Here is a 22,561-nt window from a genome sequence, read left to right as displayed (position 1 = left end):
TCGGTTCATACGGAAATGTTTAAAAAAAAATTGTCCATCATCCACAAGCTCCTTATACAGTGTCCAAAACTCTCCTTCGGTTTTTCTATTTTTTAACATGGGATGCACATCAAAACGCCTCCGTGCTTTTTTATTGTCTTCTTGAGCTTCTTCTTCCAACAACAGCGTGATTATACATCATTTTTCGTTCGATAAACGCCAAAACATTTTTGCTTACTTGTATTCTGACGCGTAGCTACGAATGCACGTATATGCATTCATATTGTAAGTACTCGACAATACGACGTAAGCAATATTGCGCCGTATCGTCATGGTCTGTAATGTATAAGTAAGCCGATTTTGCCTTGCACTCGGCCAAAGTGCTGTGAACGTGACGTGTAGGTAGATATGAATAGAAATGTAATAAAATGACATATTTGAAATGGAGTCGTGCAGTGCTGTTAAGTATAAACAGACCTTAAATGGTGATTTCTTTATGTAAATGTTAAGGAAATATTGTAAGGTTATGAAAAATGATAAATTACAATACTTTAAAAAGTATATATATTTACTTTCTAAACAAAAAACCAAAACAACACTCTAAATATGCTAACATTTAAAAACAAAATATTTTATCGACCTGTTCGATCATTAGTTAAAATTATTAATCAGAATCAATATTATCTATTAGTCAAAATTAATATTTTCATCCTTACAATAATTACAAACCACATCAACTGCAGAATGCTACTTGCATGTAAAGGATTCAACGGAACGCTCAACGGAAATTCCCAAATATCGATGACTCACAAAAACTTCTAAGCGCAACCGATTCGCCTGCAGTTTCGGGAAACACTGACCTTCGAATAGCTCGAAGCTCGATGCTTATCACTAAGTGGTAAAAGTAGGAGATGCGATAAAGCGCATTTGTTGTAAATTTTACGACAGCGCGCCCGTTGGAATGTTAAGCTTTTTTAGGGAGGGGCGATAAAAAAAATGCAATGAATATATTTATTCATGATGCAATTAATACAATTGAGTGAATTGAATATTGTCCTTGTCGTTCATCCTTCCTACGATCTGGGAATCACCCAGGTTGCACCTGACATCTGACAAATACAACTGTCGTATTGACCCATGTTAATGTGCGCGCGCAGAATACGGGAGGAAAAACATGTTCCACTTGTTCCTGTTGTATCCTGCTCGCGCAAATTAAGTGAGTATGTACCATTTACCATGCACCATTTTTTTTTGATCTTTCGACTTAAGATCTTTCGATTTTCGATCTTTGCCTTCCGATATTTGCGTATTCTGTAATTTAACATTCTGTCAAGTCACGTAGACCCGTACTGAAGGTACATGAGGTACCGGTACTCTAAAACATTTAGAAATAAAAGTTGTTAAGAAATCAAATTTGTGAAAGTCTCATTTTAAAAAACCGAACGATTAAATTACTGCAGATTCTTTAGTGGAGAGAATGAAAATTAATGCCGCAAGAAAGAAATTAGAATATGGCCACATGTGAAAGCAATTTGGGTCATATTGTCAGTTTGACAGTAGATGTGAGAGTGGTGGTGATTGATGATCAGTAGTTGTAATATATTAGGCAGCGACGGTAGATAAAGGGTGTGGTGGTGCTAATTGTGAATTGTGAATTGTGAATTGCGAATTGCGAATTGCGATGGGGTCGTTGGGGTCTCGTCAGGCGGCAGCCGCTGAGCACGCAGATGTGGCGGCCGCACACGCTTACAGATACCCACCACCCACAGGTAAAACACCACATACACACATGCACTGGCCAATAATAATTAACTGGCAAACTGATCGAATCTTATCCAATCGCGCCTTATTTAAGAGTGTCCAATGATTGTATTGGCAATTTCAATCTACTTTCGGTCCAGATAATTGTTTTCCATACTTAAATCACTGAACACTTTTACTTGGTCCTTTCGTTTATAATGTACCTACTATTAAAATTTGTTTATTAAGCTATATTGGATGATATCAACCTCAGTAGTCACACATTTGATTCTTATTCTCTTTGACACAACTTTATTTTCTCACTTGTCTGTCGATTTCTATTTAATTTTGGAATCCTTCCAGGTGGTGACAATTTTCAAAGGAAGTCTAAATTTGGTGATCACTCGAATTCAATCGATGTAATTTATTTTTGCAAGTCAATTCAGGTGCATGTTTAGTTACAAACATTCTTATTTCATGTAGTATATGGTAATGTTTTCTGTGTCTGACGTTATGAATGCTTATATGTACATATATAGAAATCATTCACAGAACTTTTCAGTATTTTTTGAAGAATATTGGTCTAATCTATCTATTTTGTCTAGCCTATCTCTCACTGGACTAATCTATCTCTAGTGTATCTTTCGTCTTTGATTAATCTGATCGAAATTGCACAAATATTCAATAAAATTTAATTGCGTTCAAAATTTTTCTGTTTTTTTTTTTGAGTCGTTATTTTGGGATTGAATTCAAAACGGGAGGAAATATATAAGCTTCACAGTCCATATTTTATATGTGATATATATTTTTATGGGAAAGATTAAAAAATAATAATAATTCGACTATTCTCCTATAGTAACATATGTACATATATTGTTGAATCACTCATCTTATCTTCCTTTGAAAATGTAAAAAACAAAAATAATATAACGAACAGGATGTACATATACATATTATCTTCTCCATAATATGAGTTCGCGTTGTGTGGTATACACAGACGGACGTGTTTACCTACCTTTCTACCGATATGGCCACGATTTGTGCCTGTAGAGTGGTGATTAACGAAGTTCTGGCGTTCATACGCAATAAGATAGACACCCTAGATGAAGTATCACTTGTCCAAATATGCGACTTCTTTACTGAGGATGAAATGATGGTGGCGAGAAACGTGCTCATTTCACTTCTGCCTGATGTGCGAGATACACGACGACAAGGTGATCTAAAAAAGTTAAGATGTATTCAAGACATTATTAAAATGTTTAAAGAAACAGATGTGTCTGTTCTACCAAATTTTGGCGCTGTCAACCTGCGACGTTTGCCTCCTGTTTCTTTCGATTCGATTGATGTTACATCACTACTGAGTGCCATTCAAGATTTGAAGGAAGAGGTGAGAGTTCTGAAGTCTCAGGGTGGGGCGAATGATATTTCTCTCATTAAGGATGCAATAGCTGAGTTGCGCGAAGATATGAACAAGATCACTTACGATGTTTCAAATCGCGATTTGAATGCGTCTAACTTGGTGGAAGAGATATTAAAAAAAACCGGAACCTTTGCGGATGCCGTACGTAAGCAGACTAATAAAACCAACAAAAATAATAGCCAATCGAAACTACCTCCTGTGCCGAACGCATCGAATAATGTTACATCGAATAATGTAAACAAGCAGAGAGCGTCAACCAGTGGCGGCGCTTCGAAAAATGTTACATCGAACGATGCAAACAATCAGGGAGTGTCAACCAGTGCTGGCGCTCCACTAGCTGAAAATGATAACAACGATAATTTCAAATTAGTTAAAACGAAAAAAAACATTAGACGAAGTGCCAACTTAAGAGGCACTTGCAAGGATTCTGAATTGCAAGCTGTAATTCCAGAATCTGAAATTTACATCTCTAGATTCTCGTTAGAGACGAATGTCGAAATAATTAGTAGATATTTAAAGAAAAAAGTAAATTTCAAATTCACCTTAAAAGAACTACCATCTCGAACAAAATGTGGTTTCAAGTCTTTCATTGTTGCAACTGAAGCCACGAATGCAACAAAACTGCTCGTGCAAGATTTATGGCCGACCGGAATTGTTTTCCGACGTTTCCGAAAAAACTATATTAATGGGGGACAAAACAATAACAATCGTCAGCTATAATTGTCGCTCTTTTCGACGTACTGAATCCTACATTTCCAAACTATGTAATGAGGCCGACGTTATTTTGTTACAAGAAACATGGTTTTTAGAATTTGAAACTGTATACTTGAGAAGATTCCATCCATCATTTGAAGGCACTGGTACATCTGCAGTGGACAGCGGTAATGGACCTTTAGTTGGACGTCCCTATGGTGGTGTTGGTATATTGTACAAAAAAACTTTTACAGTCACCCAAATTGACCTTCATAATCCGAGATTACTTTGCATTAAAATTCAGCAAGGTGATATTGAATTGTTAATTATTAATGTATATATGCCGACGGCAAAACCAGAAAACTTTGAAGATTTTACTACTTGCTTGGGCATTGTTAATGCCGCTATCGAAGATCATAGTCGCTCGAATTTTATTGTCATGGGTGATTTTAATGCTCATCCTGGCTCTTTATTTTGGAACGAACTACTATCCTTCTGTGAAGAAAATCATTTGAGGATTCATGATTATGCGTGTCTTCCATCTGATACATTTACATATGTTAGTGACGCACACGGCTCCTTACGGTGGTTGGATCACTGTATCACATCTGAAGGAATTTTAGGATCCATTCAAGATTTTAAAGTCCACACTGACGTAGTATGGTCAGATCATCGTCCGCTTTTTGTTATAATTGCTTCGAATGGTCTGAATCGTTCGAGACCATATCACAATTATCGTCATCGCGACATTGCAACTTGGATGCCACGCAACCCTTCCGACATAATTGCATATTCACTAGAAGTAATTAACTCTTTGGATCGTATTGTATGTGATAATAATCTTCAAAATTGCAATTTGAGAAAATGCACTGATACTGAGCATAGGACTTCCATTAATTACCTCTATTATTCGATTGTAGATGTGTTGAGAAATGCCGCTTCGACATCATTTTCTTCACCAACGCATCAGTATAATGATAAGAGGTTTAAGGTGGTTCCTGGTTGGAACGATCAGGTAGCGGCACGCTACCTAGATTCGAGGAACTCATTTATAGAATGGGTCGCAGCGGGCCGCCCTTCTACAGGAGAAATTGCCGACCGACGTCGTCATGCTAGGCATGTTTTTAAAATTGCACTGAAGGTATGTCAACGCAACGCTAATCAAAGTATTATGGACAAGATAGCCCTATATCATAGAAATAAAGAATTCAAGCAATTTTGGAATGCTACAAATGCTATTTTAGCAGTAAACAGTACTATCCCGGTACATATTAATGGAATCTACAACCATCGGAGTATTGCCAATATGTTTAGCAAGCATTTCAAAGAGTCGGATTTGATGGGCAGGGCTGATATGGTTATGTCTATCTCAGAAGATTCGTTTTTCGTCATAACTGGCGAAGAAGTTGAAACTGCGTTAAGGTCAATGTCTGGAGGGAAAGCAACTGGTTGGGACAGCATTAGTACGGATCATGTTCTGCATAGTGGTAAGAATTTCTTCATCATATTAGCAAGGCTTTTCAATGTGATGATTTTGCATGAACATGTACCTGAAGAGTTTTCAAGGACGACTATTGTTCCTGTCCTCAAGTCATCAAAGCTTGATGCTTCAGTCATTGACAGCTATCGTCCTATTGCTCTAGCCACCATTTTATCTAAAATTCTAGAGAAGATATTGAGTTGCAGATTAAGTGGCTACCTTTTGTCAGCTGATGAGCAGTTTGGATTCAAGAAGCACTCGTCGACGGACATGGCCATCTACACTTTAAAACAGGTAGTGGATTTTTATACATCGCGAAAAACTTCCGTATACGCCTGTTTTCTAGACTTATCCAAGGCCTTCGATCGAGTGGATCATGATCTACTTTGGTCCAAACTTTTAAAAAGGGGAGCTCCAAGTCAAATCGTGAGGTTTTTAGCATCCTGGCACCGGAATCAGTTCAGCCATGTACGCTGGGGGAATTCATACTCTGATCCCGCTTCTTTGAAGTGCGGGGTTAGACAGGGTGGGTCAATGTCTCCTGGCTTATTCAACCTTTACATGGATGAACTTTCACATCGCCTTCGACAGACTGGAGTTGGTTGCCACATAGGAGGAATATGCAGTAACCACATCAGCTATGCGGATGACATGGTGATCTTGGCGCCTTCTCCGTCAGCTCTGAATCGCCTCCTGGAAGTTTGCTCGAGTTATGCTGCAGAACATAATATGCGGTATAATACGAGTAAATCCATGGTATTGATTTTCCGATACGGTCGAGGTCCTCATTTCGTCCCCAACATTATTTTAGATGGGCGTAATCTTGAAACTGTTAGGGAAGTCAAGTATCTGGGACACTTGCTGACGGAGGATCTATCTGATGACCGTGACATCGAAAGACAAAGAAGAGCCATTTGTGTAAGGGCAAATATGCTGGCTAGACGATTTTTCCACTCCAGTGTAGAGGTTAAGAGACAATTATTTATGTCCTTTTGTACTAGCCTCTATACTGGTGAATTATGGACCAGATACAAGCGGGAGACGATGAGGAAGATAAAGGTACAATACAACAACTGTTACCGTGCTCTTTTCGGGTTACCTAGGAGCTGTAGCGCGTCGCAAATGTTTGTAGAAGGGCATGTGCCTCATTTTGAAGCCATTCTCAGGATGAGAGCGGCCTCTCTACGTCTTCGTATATTTTTATCGCCTAATTGTCTTCTTGCTGCTGCATCTTCTCATTTGCATTCTTCATTGTATGTTCGATGGATGGAACTGCTACACCGACCGCCTTGAATAGACATAAAATTATTATTATTTATTATTATTAGACTTATTTATTATTATTTATTTATTATAATTATTATTATTATTATTTATTATTATTATTATTTATTATCAGTAATATTTATATATTTACTTATGTATTTATTTATTTATTTTTTGTTAACTATTTTTCAATACTTTTTTTTTTTTTTTTTTTTATTATCTATATATTATTTATATGGGCGTTGGGGATTGCACTATTCTCCTCATCGTCTGGAATAAAAAACTATTATTATTATTATTATTATATGTAACTTATTTTATATATAATATTTTGTATTGTTGAATTTATTTATACGCTTATTGATTATGCACATATGAATTTAGGTAATTATTTTGGAAGCCATTTCATCATGGGGGGAGAAAGATTCGACACGCCACAACCAGAGGCATACTTGTTTGGTGAAAATGCAGATTTAAATTTTTTAGGGAGTCGCCCAACTCCGGTAAAAATATTCTTCACTTTAATGCAGTTTATAAATTTTCAAGTAATGTAATAATTAATTTAATCAATTTTATTCTAGTTTCCTTATCCACCGCCCCAAGCCAACGAACCGACAAAAACTCTAAAAAGTCTTGTAAATATTAGAAAAGAATCTCTACGTTTTGTTCGTTGTGCAGATCCAATTGGGAAAGTAGCTGATCAAGGCGATGGCACCATACCGATTAGAAGCACACAGTTTAACATAGAATTCACTTTTGATTGTGACTCTCGTTGTTGTATCACAATATATTATTTTTGTTCAGAAGAATTCACGCCAAATGGTGTTGTGTATGTATTAAAAAATTATTTGATCCAATATTTGTTTTGTTCTTTTTTTTTATTAAACTGTCATTTTTTTCCAGTTATAATCCAAAAGACTCAACTATGAATTCTCATACCTATCGGTACAAACGGGGTGCGAATCAACAATTTTGTCAAACTACTCATATCTTTGATCCAAGCAAGTACTCAGAGGAAGACCTTCTATACAATCCAGAAAAAGATGTTTTGCCCATAGCGATACATTGTGTTGTGGAAGAAGGCTCTGAAGGTATTTCATATAAGTTACTAAAAAAATGATAATAGTATTCGAAAATTAAATTTGCAATAATTTTTAGAATTACGTCAATCGCATACAACAATAGCAGTAATAGAAAAGCACACTGATGGGACCTATGTTTTGAAAGCCTTAAAACAAAAACTTTACGTTGATGGTTTATGTTATCTGTTGCAAGAAATATATGGAATTGAAAATAAAAATTTGGATAACAGTAAGGTAAAAATTGAAGATGAGCTTCGAACAATTTTTGCAGACGATTGTTTCCATTAATTAATGTTATTTTTATGAAATTAATTGAAGGTTAATGGTGATGAAGATTGTGAAGATAATGGCAGTGAATGCGTTATATGCATGTGTGATGTTCGCGATACTTTAATTTTACCTTGTCGGCATCTGTGTTTATGTAATTCATGCGCTGATTCACTGCGATACCAAGCCAACAATTGTCCCATATGCCGAGCTCCATTCCGTGCTTTGCTTCAGATTAGAGCATTACAAAAGCAAACTGGACAAGCTCAACATCTTCCAGCTAGTCCTCCAGATGTAAACCCCATCACTTATTTACATAATAATATGCTTATATGTAGATATTCATTAGAAAATTAAAAAAAAAACAACGCTTAAATTTTTCAGGGAAGTTCTGAAAATATCCCTGCAGGATATGAAGCCGTGTCCTTAATCGAAGCATTAAATGGTCCCTGTCCTGTTAGAGTTCAACTACCCCCTCCAACTCCGCTAGCGCCACATCAGACATCAGCTAATAATAATACTCCACTTGCCGATGGAGAATTATCCATACAGGTAATACTGCTTTGATTTCTGATTGTGAATATTCTTAAAAAAAAATTTCGCATTTCCTATCTGAATATTTATTTTAGACTGTTGAAGCAGAATCGCGATTGAACCGGTGTAGTTTAGAAAGGCATTCATCTAATAGCATTGGCGCCAACAATAAAATCAAAAGTGTTCCAGCAATTACATACAAGACAACATCCAAAGATTTAGAAGGAAAAAGTCCCCGTGATAGAGCTCTTGCACAAGCTAATGCATCCGAGGTAAATAATGTAATTTTACAAATACAAAATGGTTTCAATGCCTTACTTTGCTTTTATTTGATTTGCGTTGTTTAGAACTCTTCTAAATTCACAAATGTTTGTTAAAATTATTATATGTTTATTTTTCATTGTTTGTGAGTGCTTTTGTTTGTATTAGTATTTTTCAATGCACTGCAATAATTATCGCATAGTGATTGTCTCAATACATGTCAAAATTATTATGTGCCTATCCTTACTGTGCTTTCCCTATCTATAGTTTCGTATGTCCGTATTATTGGCCCGAGAAGAAGAACACAAAAATCTTAATTCTAAAATAGCTGCTAGTAGTCCTTTATTATCATCAAACCGAATAAAAGCAAATCATAACATTATTCAAGAAAAGAATAAATGCGTAAGTGTACACTTTTCATTGACATTTCAATCACGTTTTTATATATTTAGTAGTTGTATGATATTTTTAAATATGTTTATTAATCGTCGACCACTTTACAGATTGACGACGATTATAATGTTGATGACTTGGATGCCGAACTTGAAAGCCAAGAAGGTGAACTTGACTGTGAAGGTGACAGTGAGACTGAAAAGTTATCTCCATTGTTAACAGAATCATGTAATGATGCCGTTCCTAGAAATAAAAATGATTCAATTAATCTAATTGAAAATGGACAGAACTCGGTGGGGCGATTACCTCTTCATTTGGAAGCTGTGCTTGAGCCAATCGATGACACTGACACGGATGAACCGGAACAGCTTTCCAGCGCTTGTGCGTAGTAAATTTATTTTGAAGTTGAAGTAATTGTAAAATGTTTTCTTATTTACATTTTTGAATACAGCTGTCGCTGGACCCCCTTGTTTAACTGAAAATGAAACTGGTGTACCAGCGGAGGATTCAGATTACTTTACTCCAGAAGATACTCACACGACAATTTTGTCTTCGCCAAATCAGCAAGCAAACATAAAGAACGTAATGACTTCTGCATGTTAGGATACAAAATACGTATAATCTATAATTTTCAAAAAAAAAAAATGCGTTTTTAGGATACAATTGGAAACATAATTAGTTCAACGGAAAGTACTCCACAACGTTGGGCACTACCACATCATGTTACCTCTTTGCCAGGTATTTCAGTTTATTTATTATTTATGTTGTCCGAAAAGTAAAAAAAAAAAACATCAATACATATATGTATTCCATTATTTTAGGTACTCCTTTGAGCCATCTTAGTAATAGGTCATCGGGAGATTCGTATAGTTCATCTTCATCAACCAAACAACTGTTAGCTGGAGTAAATCCGCCAAATGTTCCAACTCATCATCCTCACAGTACATTGTGTCAAAGTACAATTCACGAAAAGTGAACACTCGCATTTTTACCACATGTATTTATGTATTACATTCCAACTTGTAAAAACGTGTACTAATTAAAACTTTTCGTTTTAATTTAAACTTTCCTATATCTGAAAAACAAACATAAGCCAAGTAAAAAAAAAATATATATATATGATATTCAGTATTTAATCTTTTTGAGGTTCTAAAACTTATAAGAAATTAATTTATAGTAAAATAAAATTGTTATTGTTATTTTATAGTTTTATCAATATGTAAATATTTATAACTCATTTAATTTGAATTCTTAAGCTATTTTTTATATCTATATTATTTATTTCGTGATAGAGATATTGTCTTATCAAATTATGTCATGTGCATACAATATTTCGTTATTTCGCAGTATATAATTCATTGTTTATGTATGTATATGTAGATTTTATATTTGGGTATTTAAAATTACTCCGATGGGTATACATTATTATTGAACCGTGATTGTTTATTTCTTTTTAGACAGTATATATAGTAGGTATATTCATTCTTAAAAGTATTTTATAATATTCAACTACATAATCTATGGATAGATTTGTTTTGTGATTAAAATGATATTATTTTATTTGTTACATCGTTGTTTTATTAAAATTTTTGTCGTAACTATTATATGTATAATGTAATTAGATTTTAGCTGAAAGTATTTTGTGTATATAGTACAATGTATCTCATGTCTTAAGTGTTTGCAATTTATAAAATTTCTCGGGTATCCTTTTATTTGCTGTCTGTCATAGCAGCTAAACCCACTTTCATCGTTCGAATTGATTAGTATTATTATAAAATATACCTTAAAAATGTAAACAAATTTGTAATGTAAATAAATACATTTTTATAATAAATTTTTTTCTGAATTTTACTATCATCTCATTGTACTTGATGTGCAAATAAAGTTTTACTTTTATTGTCTTCTCAAAATACCGTAGACGATAATAAAAATCAGAGGGGCTTTTACGAGCGCACGAATGCATTTCCAAAAATGCATTAAGCACGGCTCTCGTCTATATTCGATAACCACAGGAAAAAATCAAATCCGCGAATAAAAATTACGTGCGGAATTTTTAAAAATTTGTGCGTTTTCTATCAGTAATATTTGAGTAAATTTAAACATTAAAAAAGGGAGATCCGCGCACGCGATTTTCGTAGCGGCGATTATCCTGGTAGCGATTCACTTTTGCGACGTAACCTGTTTACCATACTTACAAACAAACACCTATTGCGAGTGAACTGCGCTTTGTGTGGAGACTAGAGCGAAAGGGCGACTATGAATTCTCGTTTATCAGTCAAAACTTATCATAATCGACTATATCAAATTTCAATAGGTGAATATTAAGCTTCTTTTTTTAAATAAAAAAGAAGTTGAAACAGTTGTCAAAAAAGAGATATATGAAAATAGCATACTTTTTCAAAACTTTTGTTGACATAAATCGATTGGTTTAACATAGGATATTGTTTGAGATAAATGTTTTTTTTTTAATGTTCTTTTGATACGACAATTTACAATAAGTTTTCCACCAGATCCATCGATGAAAATCCAAAATTTACGTTTTTCACTCTCGTCTAATGTACATATACATATATGTGTATAGAGACGCCCAGAAATCTCACAAAAATTCACCACTGGTCGTAAGAATAAAATAAAATAATGTCGCCTCGTAGCAGGTACATATGTGTAATAACTAATGAGTAGAGCCCGGATAACCAAGGCGCCATTTATTGTTCAAATATTGTAAATGCATTGTTAAAGGTTTACCGAACCTTTTTTACAAAGCATTTACAACAATGAGCGGCAACTTGGCTATCCGTACTCTACTAATGAGAAACAATAAATTTGTAAATAAAGTAAAAGAGTATGGTCGCAAATATGTGTGGTAGGTTCACGTAGTGTGTCGCGTGTCGTTCTGAGCTGTCAGTTGGCCGCGGCCTGGTAGGGAGGTCGGTGCGAGTGTTGTCATCCGTATCGGTGTCGGTGTCGGTGGCGGTGGCCGATCGCCGATCTTTCATGTGGTCGCGCTGGGCGGCCCCGCTGGGGGCTTTGATTTCCTTGATGATGGTCGTCACCGTCTCTGTCTCCGAGACGACGGTCGCCGGAGCTGGTGCTGCTGCTGCTCCTGGAGCCGGAGCCGGAGCCGGAGCCGGAACCAACTCGCCCTGGTACGAGAACTTACCGGCCGTCGCGATGGACTACAAAGTACACATCGATGCCGGCAAAGAAGACTGCTACTTTCAGTTTGTGCAGCCCGGAGCCACATTTTATGCCAGCTTCCAGGTCATTAGTGCATTTATACTTGTTTTTCATCTTGGCATATGGCCACGTTTCGCGTTTTTTTAATGAGCACGACATACTTTGTGGCTTTCACTGGAATCGTTTGCTGATTTGACAATTCGTACCCATTTGCAATATTTCATTGTCATCAAACCATATGGAAAGCCTGTATTTCAAATTGCACAATTATTCACGCTTGAAATGTGCAAAGTTATACATAAATTCATATCAAACAAACTATTTTAAACCTATAAAGATTGAAATATTGTTTCTACCCACTGTGAATAATACACCATTGCTAATATAAAAAACAAGTAAAACTATTATATGTAAACTTATAGACATATGTATGACTTCAGAAATATCTCATTTATTTCAAAATCGCTCAATTACTTCATTCGATTTTCTTCTATGGAACATTCGTGTTTTCATTATTTTTTTTTTTCTAATAAAGGTTTTACGGGGCGGCGATGGAATGGCTGGATTTGCAGTGAGACATCCAAACGGACAGATAGTGCATCCCTACGAATGGAAACCTCACGCAGATTACACGGATCAAACCTCTACCGGAGGTTATTATTCCGTGTGCATTGACAATCAGTTTTCACGTTTCGCTGGAAAATTAGTCAATTTATATTTAACGGTTATCAGATACGATCAGTGGGACAGGTTATCGAAAGAAGTGGAAGAAATGCATCTCAACATGGAAAACTTCACAGTTAGTATTATCTTTTTGTTCTAGCACTATATTTTCTATTTTCTCTATTTATATTTTTATTTTCAGACGACTATTAAGACTGTGGAACGTAACATCAATGAGATGCTGCAATTTCAATATTATTCTAGAGGCAGGGAAGCCAGAGACTACAATTTATTATCTGCCAATAACGATTACGTGATGATGTGGTCGCTCGCCCAAATCCTCGTGATCGCTGCTACGTCTTCGCTTCAAGTGTACTTTGTGAGAAAATTGTTCGAAGTGAAAACTGGAAACACTAGGTCGAGAATTTAAGGGATTTACTTAAAAAAAATTATGGTGTCGTTATGAAGAGATTATACATTTTAAAAGTAATTATGAATACATACATACATGAATCTATAATTATGAATGGTAGTGTCACCATTATACTGGGCATATTTTGGAGTCATTTGTTTTGCGTGGTTGTTTTTTTTAACTTTAAGTTTGCTTCGTATTTGCTCCGACCAAGTTGTATGTGATAAATATAAACAATGAAAAAAATATAATATATAGTATATGGTACATATATTTTAATATAATATAATTAGATAACTGCAGAAAGCGGCGTGAAAGTCTGATTGAAGCATTCCTTATGCATTTATTGTACTTAAATTGGTGCAAATGACTTATTCATAATATTGATCAAAGTATGACACTATTTATTTTTATGAGAACTTTTATTTTTTATAAACATGTTAATAAATATTTTACAATTAAGTACGTTTGTTTTTTCTCAAGCATTCCTGTCTCGGAATGCATGCTCTATTATTCTAAGTAAATATCATTATAATTATAATCATTAAACAGTCTTAAAACATGAGGAGATAGTGGAATTACAAATTTGATTTGAGAAAGCGTTGGTAATACAAGAGATTATAAAATGAATAATTATCAAAATATAATATTTATATTATAAGCAATAACTAAAATAGATACATTTGGCAGCAAATAAAATTCTTATTTGTTTATAAAAGTAAATAAGTATATAGTTAATAATATTTAAAGAAATAAGAATCGCATTGTCTTTAATTTCTTATATAAAGTTTTTTTATTTACACAATATAATTTAGAGACTAGTTGAATACATTTAATCGCGTTTTGCTTCAAAATATTTTTATTTGGGCAAATTTCTGCAAATTAAAAATGTTTCCTTTAATTTTTGTATTTTATGCCTACACACATTTATCAATAGATAAAAAATTTAAGTGATACATACATATATGGCATGAATAAAATTATTTTTAGAATTTCATCACTGATTTGCAGGTACATATCATGATTTGACTTGATTTTTCTTAAATACAGAAATGGCAAAAATTTATAGATAAACATACAAGGGAAACTAATAAATGTTTTCAATAATTATGGAATAATGGAAATATACTAAAATTGTATGATTAAATTTGGAAGACAACTGTAGAAGAAATATTGAAGTTTATTAAATTACCAAGACATGTCCAAAAATGTGTTTGTGTGACCAAAATTTTAATATCAAACTGACCAGTTTTCTTAAAAGCAATTAATTATAACCACTTGTTCAATATTGTATGCCTTTCTTTTTTTGTTGATTGAGATAGTTTCCCGATAGATCTAAAAGTCTGTATTTAAGTTTGAGATTTCGTGCTCGAACATGGGCTGATGCTATTTCATGAGTGTAATTTCCGGGAAACCAACCAGTTTCACCATCTCTGAGGCGTTCACCATGATACCAACCTTAACATGGAAAAAAAGATACAGGTTTTATTCTTCATACTTCTTATTTAATATAATTAGTATAGAAAACTTATAAATTTTTTTTACCATCAATGATCTTTTTGTTCACATTTATAATGTCACCAGGTTGTAGAGACAATTCATCTTGTTGAATTGATTGATAATTGTATAAGGCAGTAACCTGTGGGCAATCCCACCCTTCGTAAATGGTTTCGTTCGGATTATCATGCGTAGGTTTAGAAAATGCTTCCAACCACCGCTCTCTAACAGATTCACTCTCACATGACAATAACTAAAATTGAAAAATTAAATTTATTAAAAAAAATGTAGAGAATACAATACGATGCATTTGTCATTTTAAATATACCATTTCCACAATTTTACTATCAAAGTTTTCCAATAACGTAAGAAGAACAACATATTTTCCTGCAGATTCTTTAAGAGGATTCTGGTTCACTGTATCGCCACGTGTCATCTCAACCAATGATCGCTTGCAATAATCTATTACAGTATATTTTTCTTCATTACTAAAAACAAAGAGTTGTAAATACTCATTTTGACTTCATAGCAAGTTAAAATTTTTAAAATTTTATTACTCACCCTTTCTTTTTTGTGATTACAAGTAAATCTGTGAATAAAAACAAGTAAATAGTAGATTTTTGTATTTTTCTTCCAAATGTAAGTTTAGATTGATCCTCTGCTCTCCAAGATAAATGAGTTAAATCGCCAGATTTAACAAGCCATCTGCAAGGCTTAGAATTTTGTTTGTTCTGTTCTTGAGACTCTATAAGTTGAATTTCTTTAATATTCTGAGGAAATTCTATTTGACAACTAATTGTTTTCATTTCGTCAATTCGTTCAATATTTCTATTGCCTTCATTACATTGATTAACAACCTGTAATTAATGAAACCTCATTTGATATTTATTCAAATTACTAAGTGGTGTTTGACTAAAAAACTACATACCCCGTTTAAAATATTTAAAGTCTCTACATATGGTTGGTATTCATCATCATCGGTACTGAGATGTTTCAATACCGCATCCAACAATAAAGGCAATCTTGTAATCCTTTGCATCGGCAGTAATAAGAATGAATCAAGTGATAGATTGTGACACATTGGTTGAGTTTGAAACTGTTCGTATAATGTGATGAATTGTTTTTGTGATTTTAATTTTTTTAATGTCTTAGGCAGTCGATTTTGATATTCACAAAATGTAACATAGACATGAAAGTATTTCTCTGCATGATTTTTCAAAATTTTACATAAGCCCCTTAAAAGAATGTTGTCTTGCCAGCAACTTTCGAACTCAGACATGAGGCGTTCTGAACATTTTTTTACTGAAAAATTTGAAATTGTATTAAACGGCGAAGTGAGCATAAACATTAAATCACATGTGCATAAAATTATACCTGGGGAAATGTTTCCAAAAAGAGTGTGCCTGTCATTTTTGCTAATAATCATTTCATCGCGAAAAGCTGGGTGGTTAATGAATTGAGATTCGAGAACAGTCAAAGAGTTTAAATATGAAGCTTCGCTTGTAATAATCTCAAATTTAGCCTCCTGTACTTTCCGTGTTCTGTCACTCATCGAACCTATAATATTTTAATAAATAAATTAATCCTTTTCTAAACAACTTAATAGCATTAAATTAATTTAAACGATTTTTATGTTCATGCATTTTAATATTGTTTTCGTACTTAAAATAGAAGAATTAATAACTTCAGGTACTTCGCACCACAGGGTGCGAGATGGACCATTTTTAGGATTCACCAAAGTCATTGCTGGTGGTCTTTGTGGTAAATATTTTTCCTTGTCGTTATCTATTTCCTCGTAAATCTCTGAATCCAAGTTGAAATTTTCATCGATATCCCGACATGCTAACTAAAGATTTAAATATATAATTAGACATCAAACAAATAAAAAGGAAAAATATTGGATTATAAAAAACACACAATAACCTCAACTTTAGCTGCATCATAGAATTGATAAAGCGGTTCATGGTTAAACATGCCTATTGGAGGTATTGGAGTAGATGGGGAAGAAAATGCCGCAGACGTGGAGCAAGTACCAGATCCACTCATAGTACTACTAGTTCCACTGCTTGTTGAAATATTACTAGATTGGTAAAGTCCCGTTTCATCATACCTGTTACAAAGATTATGTGTAATTTTAAAGTTCAAATACATAGAAACATAATGTTTAAAGGCGATTATGTATTGATTTACCATGACGCTATTCCTCTTGAGATGCGATTTTCTTCAGATCTTTGTTCAAGAGATTTGCGATTGTAGTAAGAACATGCTGATGAACGACGAATGATTTCGTCTTTTTTGGAATCTGGTGATTTATCTGGAAAATGATAAAGTTAACATTTGAAATTTTAATTAAAAAACGCAGTAAATGTATAGCTGATGTATTTACTACTTACCATAGGTAATTGTTTGTGGTGGAGGAGGTGGAGGAGCATTTGGTCGAATGTTTCCAATTTTTGGAATGGACACTCTTAATAAATTCAACGGAGAGTGCTTTTTCCCGTTTGTATTACAATTCACCTCACTTTCGGTAGCAGCTTTATTCTTTTGAGAAATTCCGTCATCAGATTTCTTAATTGGTGGTGTTTTTTCATATCTGTAAAAGTAATTATAAATTAAGCATTTATTTACATACATACATATGCACTGTATTCCTCTACTTGAAAATTCTGTTTATAATATTAACACGTGAGCTTACTTTTTATCGTCTTCAACTTCATCAGGTAATTTGGGCACATAAAAAGTGGAATTTGTTTTTTTCTTAAGTGTTGTACTATTCGAACCATATATAATAGACACAGGTCTACGGAATTTTGACTTGAGTGATAGATAAATCTTTTTAGAATTCTGATCCTTTTCAGTACTCGACTTTTCTTCAACATCATTTGTGGTCACGTTATTCGATTTTGATTTATTTGTCAGATTTTGTGGTGATTTGTCTGATGAGGTTGATACGGGCCGACTCGGTACTTCCGAATTTGGGTATACTACGTTTTCGTACAGTGGTGAAATTGGTGACAAACTTCCATTAGATTTATCCAAAGAACCTTGTGGTGACATGAAACGAGGTTGGTTTATTTCCAATGTAGGTGATTGTATTTTTGGTGAGTTAATATCTAAAAGTATTTTTAAAACATCAATCTTTTTAATATTCATGAACATTAGAACACATTCTCAAATTGATTTAAAAAATAATATATAAAAGCACTTACTTGATTTTTTTCTCGTACTTTTTGTGAAATTAGTCGTAAACTGTTTCATTTTTTTTGCAAAATGTGTCAAGGTATATGTGCTAGTAGACACAGGAGGATCAGGAAGCCGAGGATTTTTGATATTAGGATCATCGTTCTATAAAAAGAAAACAATATTATATGGAAAACGATAATTGCATTTACATATGTTATACATATATACATATATACCTCAGGAACTTGATCAAATGAATGCTCTGATCCACTATCGAACGAATCTGAATCATCATATGGTTCGTCTTTTGTATCTGGTAAGGCGCCAAATGAAAGAGATTCATACAGATGTTCATTATCACTACTGTTATCCATATCTAAATAGGATAAAATGAAAAGTAAAATTGTTTAGTACAAATAAAAGTCAATTCAAAAACATCAATGAACACGTAAAATAATAAATGAGATGCATACAACTTTAAAATAGCGTCTTTAAAAATTAGAATGTATGATTACCAATAAGAAGAGTCATTTCTTGTGTTTCAAATGAATTGTCGTGCAACAGCAGCATCTTGAAAACTGCTAAACCACACAAATCTTTCGGTCTGACAATCTTTTCCTGAATGGCCGTAAACACCGCATCGGTATTTTGATATACGCAAGACATTTGATATACATCATCATTATCTGAATAATACTTTACGGATTTTGATGTTGGAATATATACTACAGACGGAGATGATACGAATACTAAAATAGACATTTAAATTGAACAAAGTAAAAATTGTACTACATCATTATCATATTCTAATAAAATAAAACAAATCCAGCTGATATTATTGAATCTTCACGAGTTCATAGCAAATATACTTTGTATAGTAATATGTACATATACATACATATACAACATTGCTTTTAACACTTTCTCGGTTTGTGTGATGTCACTTCAAGCACGTGATGAATAGATATAACAAATACATTGTATGTTGTTAATATACATAACAAATCGACGTTCCATATGGTCAAATAAATTAACTAACATGTGTAATTTTAAAATTAAATTCAATTACACAACGATTCCACGCTTCAATCATATGGTGCAATGTTTATACATATTTGCATGTTATTTTTTGAACATGTTTATTTACCGTTTTATAATTAAATACATATGATTTGAATGAATCGTGTGAATAAGCTAAATTAAATGTATCATATCCAAATTTTTACAATAATAAAGAAGCGAGTGATACCATGATAAGGAATGATTTCATGGTTGATGTTCAAAAATTTAAAAATAGATAGACCGGTTTGTGAAGATATAAAAATGATCAGCCAGATCTATATTTGGTCAGTGATGTTCAACCTTGATCTCCGCATTGTCGGCGGACTCTCCTCGCCGGCGTTGGACCGGAAGTAAATACAGAGCGTTTTTGGGGAGCCCACTTCATACTCATGGCTCATTTTAAACGTTTCCGAAGTTATTAATTCAAAAAGTTTTTCACTTTTTACATAGTTCTTTTAAATTTAACTGAGACGGTTTTTTTCAACGCGTTAGTCCTATGTGCTTTACCTATGTATGTATGTATGTATATGGGAAAACTGGTTAAAATTGAAGAACAAGAAACTGGCAAGGTCATCGAGTGCAGAGCACAGAAAGATGAGATCACAAATAAAAAATATTTAAATATGTATGAATATAAACAATTCTCATAAATTGGTTGTTAAATTGAAATTGTACCTAAAAACATCGTTTGGTTGTGTTTAACATTTATATAAAAAATTGTAGCGTAGTCTTAAAAAAAGGAGAGTAAATTTATTTAGTATGAAAAATTTTCAACAGTGTATGTATGTATGTATGTAGTTTAATAAATGTTTACTTTTTCTATGAATGATAAAGGCCCGTTTATATTATCCAGCACTTTACGTCAACAGCTCGGCACAGCACTACACGGAAAATACTAGTTCTATTCATGCTATACAGCACCACTTGTTTACGGCACGTTCATACTTGTTTTGGACGAGTGAAAGGCAAAATCGGTTTACATATATGTACATACATACATACATTACAGAGCGCGACGATACGGCGCAATATTGCTTGCGTCGTATCGTCGAGTCAATATTGTCACAACACGACGTTTCCAAAAATATTTGCACAATGGCAAACGAATATTTTAATATACTGCTATATAATATGAATAGATCGTGTCGGTTTAGATGTTTGTATGTAGCGATTGGCGATTGCATCAACAAGTACCTACGGAGATTTAAAAAAAAACAAATTTTAGAATTAATTCATTTAAAATTTCGATTTCTATTTTAGTTCCGATTCCCGATTCCTATTTCAGTTCCGATTCTCGATTAATATTTCAGTTCCGATTCCCAATTCCTATTTCATTTACAGTTCCGATTCAGATTCCTATTCCGGTTCCGACTTCAGTTACGATTACGACGATAACTGTTGTTTGTTAATTATTATTATACATATATATTTTTATACCATCCAAATTTTATCAGTAAATACATACGTACATACATATGTATATCTATCGTTACAAAAAATTATATAATGAAAACATATTTTTTCAATGAAATACTTTACAGTTTTGCAGTTCCGCCTTTTAAAGATTATTCTTGATACTCATTTCCTTGACTTCTTATCGATTGAAAATTGTTATACTTTTCGTTGAATAAACGCGGAATCATTTAACGGTTCTTAGACAAAATCCGTCGGATTGCGATGGTTGCGGAATGAAAAATCAACAAGAATTTCAATTTAGACAACCAAAATTTCAGCAACGTATTATGGAATGTCGAAAGTGTTATTAGTACAAAAATCAAAGACCGAAAATATTGTACGATTGCCGTCCAAAATCCAGCGATTAACACCAAATTTCGTCATTGAAGCACGACAAACCCGTCTGTTTTTTGATGAAAATACTATCTACTTTCGCGATGTGTACATCTGGAAGTGTGACAAACGATACATTTAATTAATAGGCGCGGTTCGATTCCTTGGCCTAGATTTCGAACGAATTAATGAGACGTACCAGTTGTAAGCGAAAATCGCCTGCAGAGCGGAAATCGGAGTATGCGGAAAGATCCGGTGGTTAAGTCGAGACATAAAACCGGTGTAGATTGCTAATTGCTTCCGAAGACGCCATGCATATTTCATAATTCGGCAAAGTAAGGTTGGAAACAAATTAGCGTAATAGAGGGACACCACTGTGAGCCGGATTCGAGCAACCATAAACGACTTTTCAATGAAAAAAGCTAATGTCCGGTGTGAAACACCTACGTGATTAATCGTACACATTATTGTATCACGAATCACTACATTAAGCAGCCATCCATATGGAGATGCTGCGTTCGAAAGTCAAACAAAAAAGTTGTTAACGCAGCAAACGGAACAAAGTGGGGATCGATTATGACGCATGGAAAACATCAAGAATTTATTTTTCTTACACAATGGTAGAATATTAGCGGGGAAACAATAGGCGGTTTGTACTAACACAGTTTCCATCGTTTGATGAAGATTGTGCACGAATGTGCGCATTAGTTGGAGATTATCCATCGGTTTGTGTGTTATTGTTCGGGAACGATTGTCCCCGTAAGGTGGAAAATACAATTGGCAATTCAGCATTTTGTCGAAGCGCGGATCGGAAACTGGTTGCATGCGAGCGACTCTTCTATACATAGCCTTGATAATCAATTAAGCGGGTTTTTTTTTTCGTCGATGTATAACCCTGTCTACCGATGCAAAAAATGCAATTGCGAGAATTTTCCGAACCAACGATGTTCCGAAATATTTTTTCCATCAAAAATTGAATTTCCGGTTATATTAATGGATAGCTGAGTCATTTAATCAGTTTTTAAGTAGACTAGTGAATCAAATTGCCGTCAAAATCATTTCAAATGTCATTTCTGTACATGAAATAGGTACCTAGGATGGGAAGGAAACAATCCTAGTACACTATGTGTCAACTTCTTTACTGTTTTGTTCTACATTTATATAAGTCTTAGTCTCGCTCAATTTATCAAGTTTGATGAAAAAAACGGCTTTTTTGTGATTAAGACTTGTAATAAAAAAATCGTTTCGTGGTTTAGATTTCGATGCATTTGATGACGACTCGTTAGAAAATTTACATTTTCCAAATAGTTCAATGCGACTCCATGAAATATTAAAAAAAAATCAAATCAGATTACGAGTAAAAAATTACTCGTTCAGGTCGTATTAGTATTAGTGTAGGCGTGGAAAGAATCAATTTAATTTCAGAAATAAAAATATATACGCATTCTATTTTGGTTCTAATTTTGTAAAAAGTACATCTGTATATCAATGCACACATATATTAACATAAAATTATATCTATGGCGCTAGCAATTTATTACCTACTATTCATGGAAAATAATGTTTTAGAACGTGACAAAAAACGTCAAGGAAATAGATTGAACAAATGTATTATATTTTTATTTAACCCTTTGACTGCTACAACAACGATAAATCGTTGTTTT

General features: G+C 33.8%; 3 protein-coding genes across 5 annotated transcripts in view; 2 read left to right on the top strand and 1 right to left on the bottom strand.

Annotated features, from left to right (window-relative positions):
- The first annotated feature begins 1,518 nt into the window (after nucleotides 1-1,518).
- Nucleotides 1,519-10,952, top strand: Mrgn1 (Mahogunin ring finger 1). 2 transcript variants are annotated; one of them, XM_077437038.1, is made up of 13 exons: nucleotides 1,519-1,748; nucleotides 6,963-7,081; nucleotides 7,160-7,407; nucleotides 7,482-7,669; nucleotides 7,737-7,894; nucleotides 7,979-8,221; nucleotides 8,312-8,479; nucleotides 8,557-8,733; nucleotides 8,990-9,124; nucleotides 9,226-9,496; nucleotides 9,567-9,697; nucleotides 9,772-9,853; nucleotides 9,937-10,952. In XM_077437038.1, exons 1-13 carry the CDS (start codon nucleotides 1,661-1,663, stop codon nucleotides 10,089-10,091), a joined length of 2,163 nt encoding a protein of 720 aa, XP_077293164.1. In that variant the 5' UTR covers nucleotides 1,519-1,660; the 3' UTR covers nucleotides 10,092-10,952. The 2 variants fall into 2 exon arrangements, with proteins under 2 accessions (XP_077293164.1, XP_077293165.1); XM_077437039.1 differs by lacking the exon at nucleotides 8,990-9,124 and having other exon boundaries at nucleotides 9,937-10,943.
- Nucleotides 10,953-11,982: 1,030 nt separating this feature from the next.
- Nucleotides 11,983-13,831, top strand: loj (p24 family member logjam). The gene is made up of 3 exons (XM_077437061.1): nucleotides 11,983-12,376; nucleotides 12,828-13,091; nucleotides 13,158-13,831. The coding sequence occupies exons 1-3, from the start codon at nucleotides 12,110-12,112 to the stop codon at nucleotides 13,383-13,385; spliced, it is 759 nt and encodes a 252-aa protein (XP_077293187.1). The 5' UTR covers nucleotides 11,983-12,109; the 3' UTR covers nucleotides 13,386-13,831.
- Nucleotides 13,780-22,561, bottom strand: part of Exn (Ephexin) — a 47,367-nt gene continuing 38,585 nt past the window's right edge. For both annotated transcript variants that reach the window (XM_077437032.1, XM_077437033.1), the window contains 13 exons: nucleotides 18,284-18,423; nucleotides 18,074-18,209; nucleotides 17,560-17,977; nucleotides 17,258-17,457; nucleotides 17,055-17,178; nucleotides 16,788-16,974; nucleotides 16,527-16,710; nucleotides 16,239-16,421; nucleotides 15,793-16,166; nucleotides 15,426-15,721; nucleotides 15,193-15,352; nucleotides 14,913-15,117; nucleotides 13,780-14,825 (listed from right to left, as the gene is read on the bottom strand). In XM_077437032.1, the coding sequence (XP_077293158.1) occupies nucleotides 14,650-14,825; nucleotides 14,913-15,117; nucleotides 15,193-15,352; nucleotides 15,426-15,721; nucleotides 15,793-16,166; nucleotides 16,239-16,421; nucleotides 16,527-16,710; nucleotides 16,788-16,974; nucleotides 17,055-17,178; nucleotides 17,258-17,457; nucleotides 17,560-17,977; nucleotides 18,074-18,209; nucleotides 18,284-18,423 (2,783 nt within the window). In that variant the 3' untranslated portion in view covers nucleotides 13,780-14,649. The remainder of the gene's footprint in view (nucleotides 14,826-14,912; nucleotides 15,118-15,192; nucleotides 15,353-15,425; nucleotides 15,722-15,792; nucleotides 16,167-16,238; nucleotides 16,422-16,526; nucleotides 16,711-16,787; nucleotides 16,975-17,054; nucleotides 17,179-17,257; nucleotides 17,458-17,559; nucleotides 17,978-18,073; nucleotides 18,210-18,283; nucleotides 18,424-22,561) is intronic.

This window comes from Arctopsyche grandis, chromosome 8, assembly GCF_051622035.1.
Source record: "Arctopsyche grandis isolate Sample6627 chromosome 8, ASM5162203v2, whole genome shotgun sequence".
NCBI classification, from domain to species: domain Eukaryota; kingdom Metazoa; phylum Arthropoda; class Insecta; order Trichoptera; family Hydropsychidae; genus Arctopsyche; species Arctopsyche grandis.
Note: the sequence above shows the minus strand (reverse complement) of the source record. Positions and strands in the feature narration are given on the sequence as shown.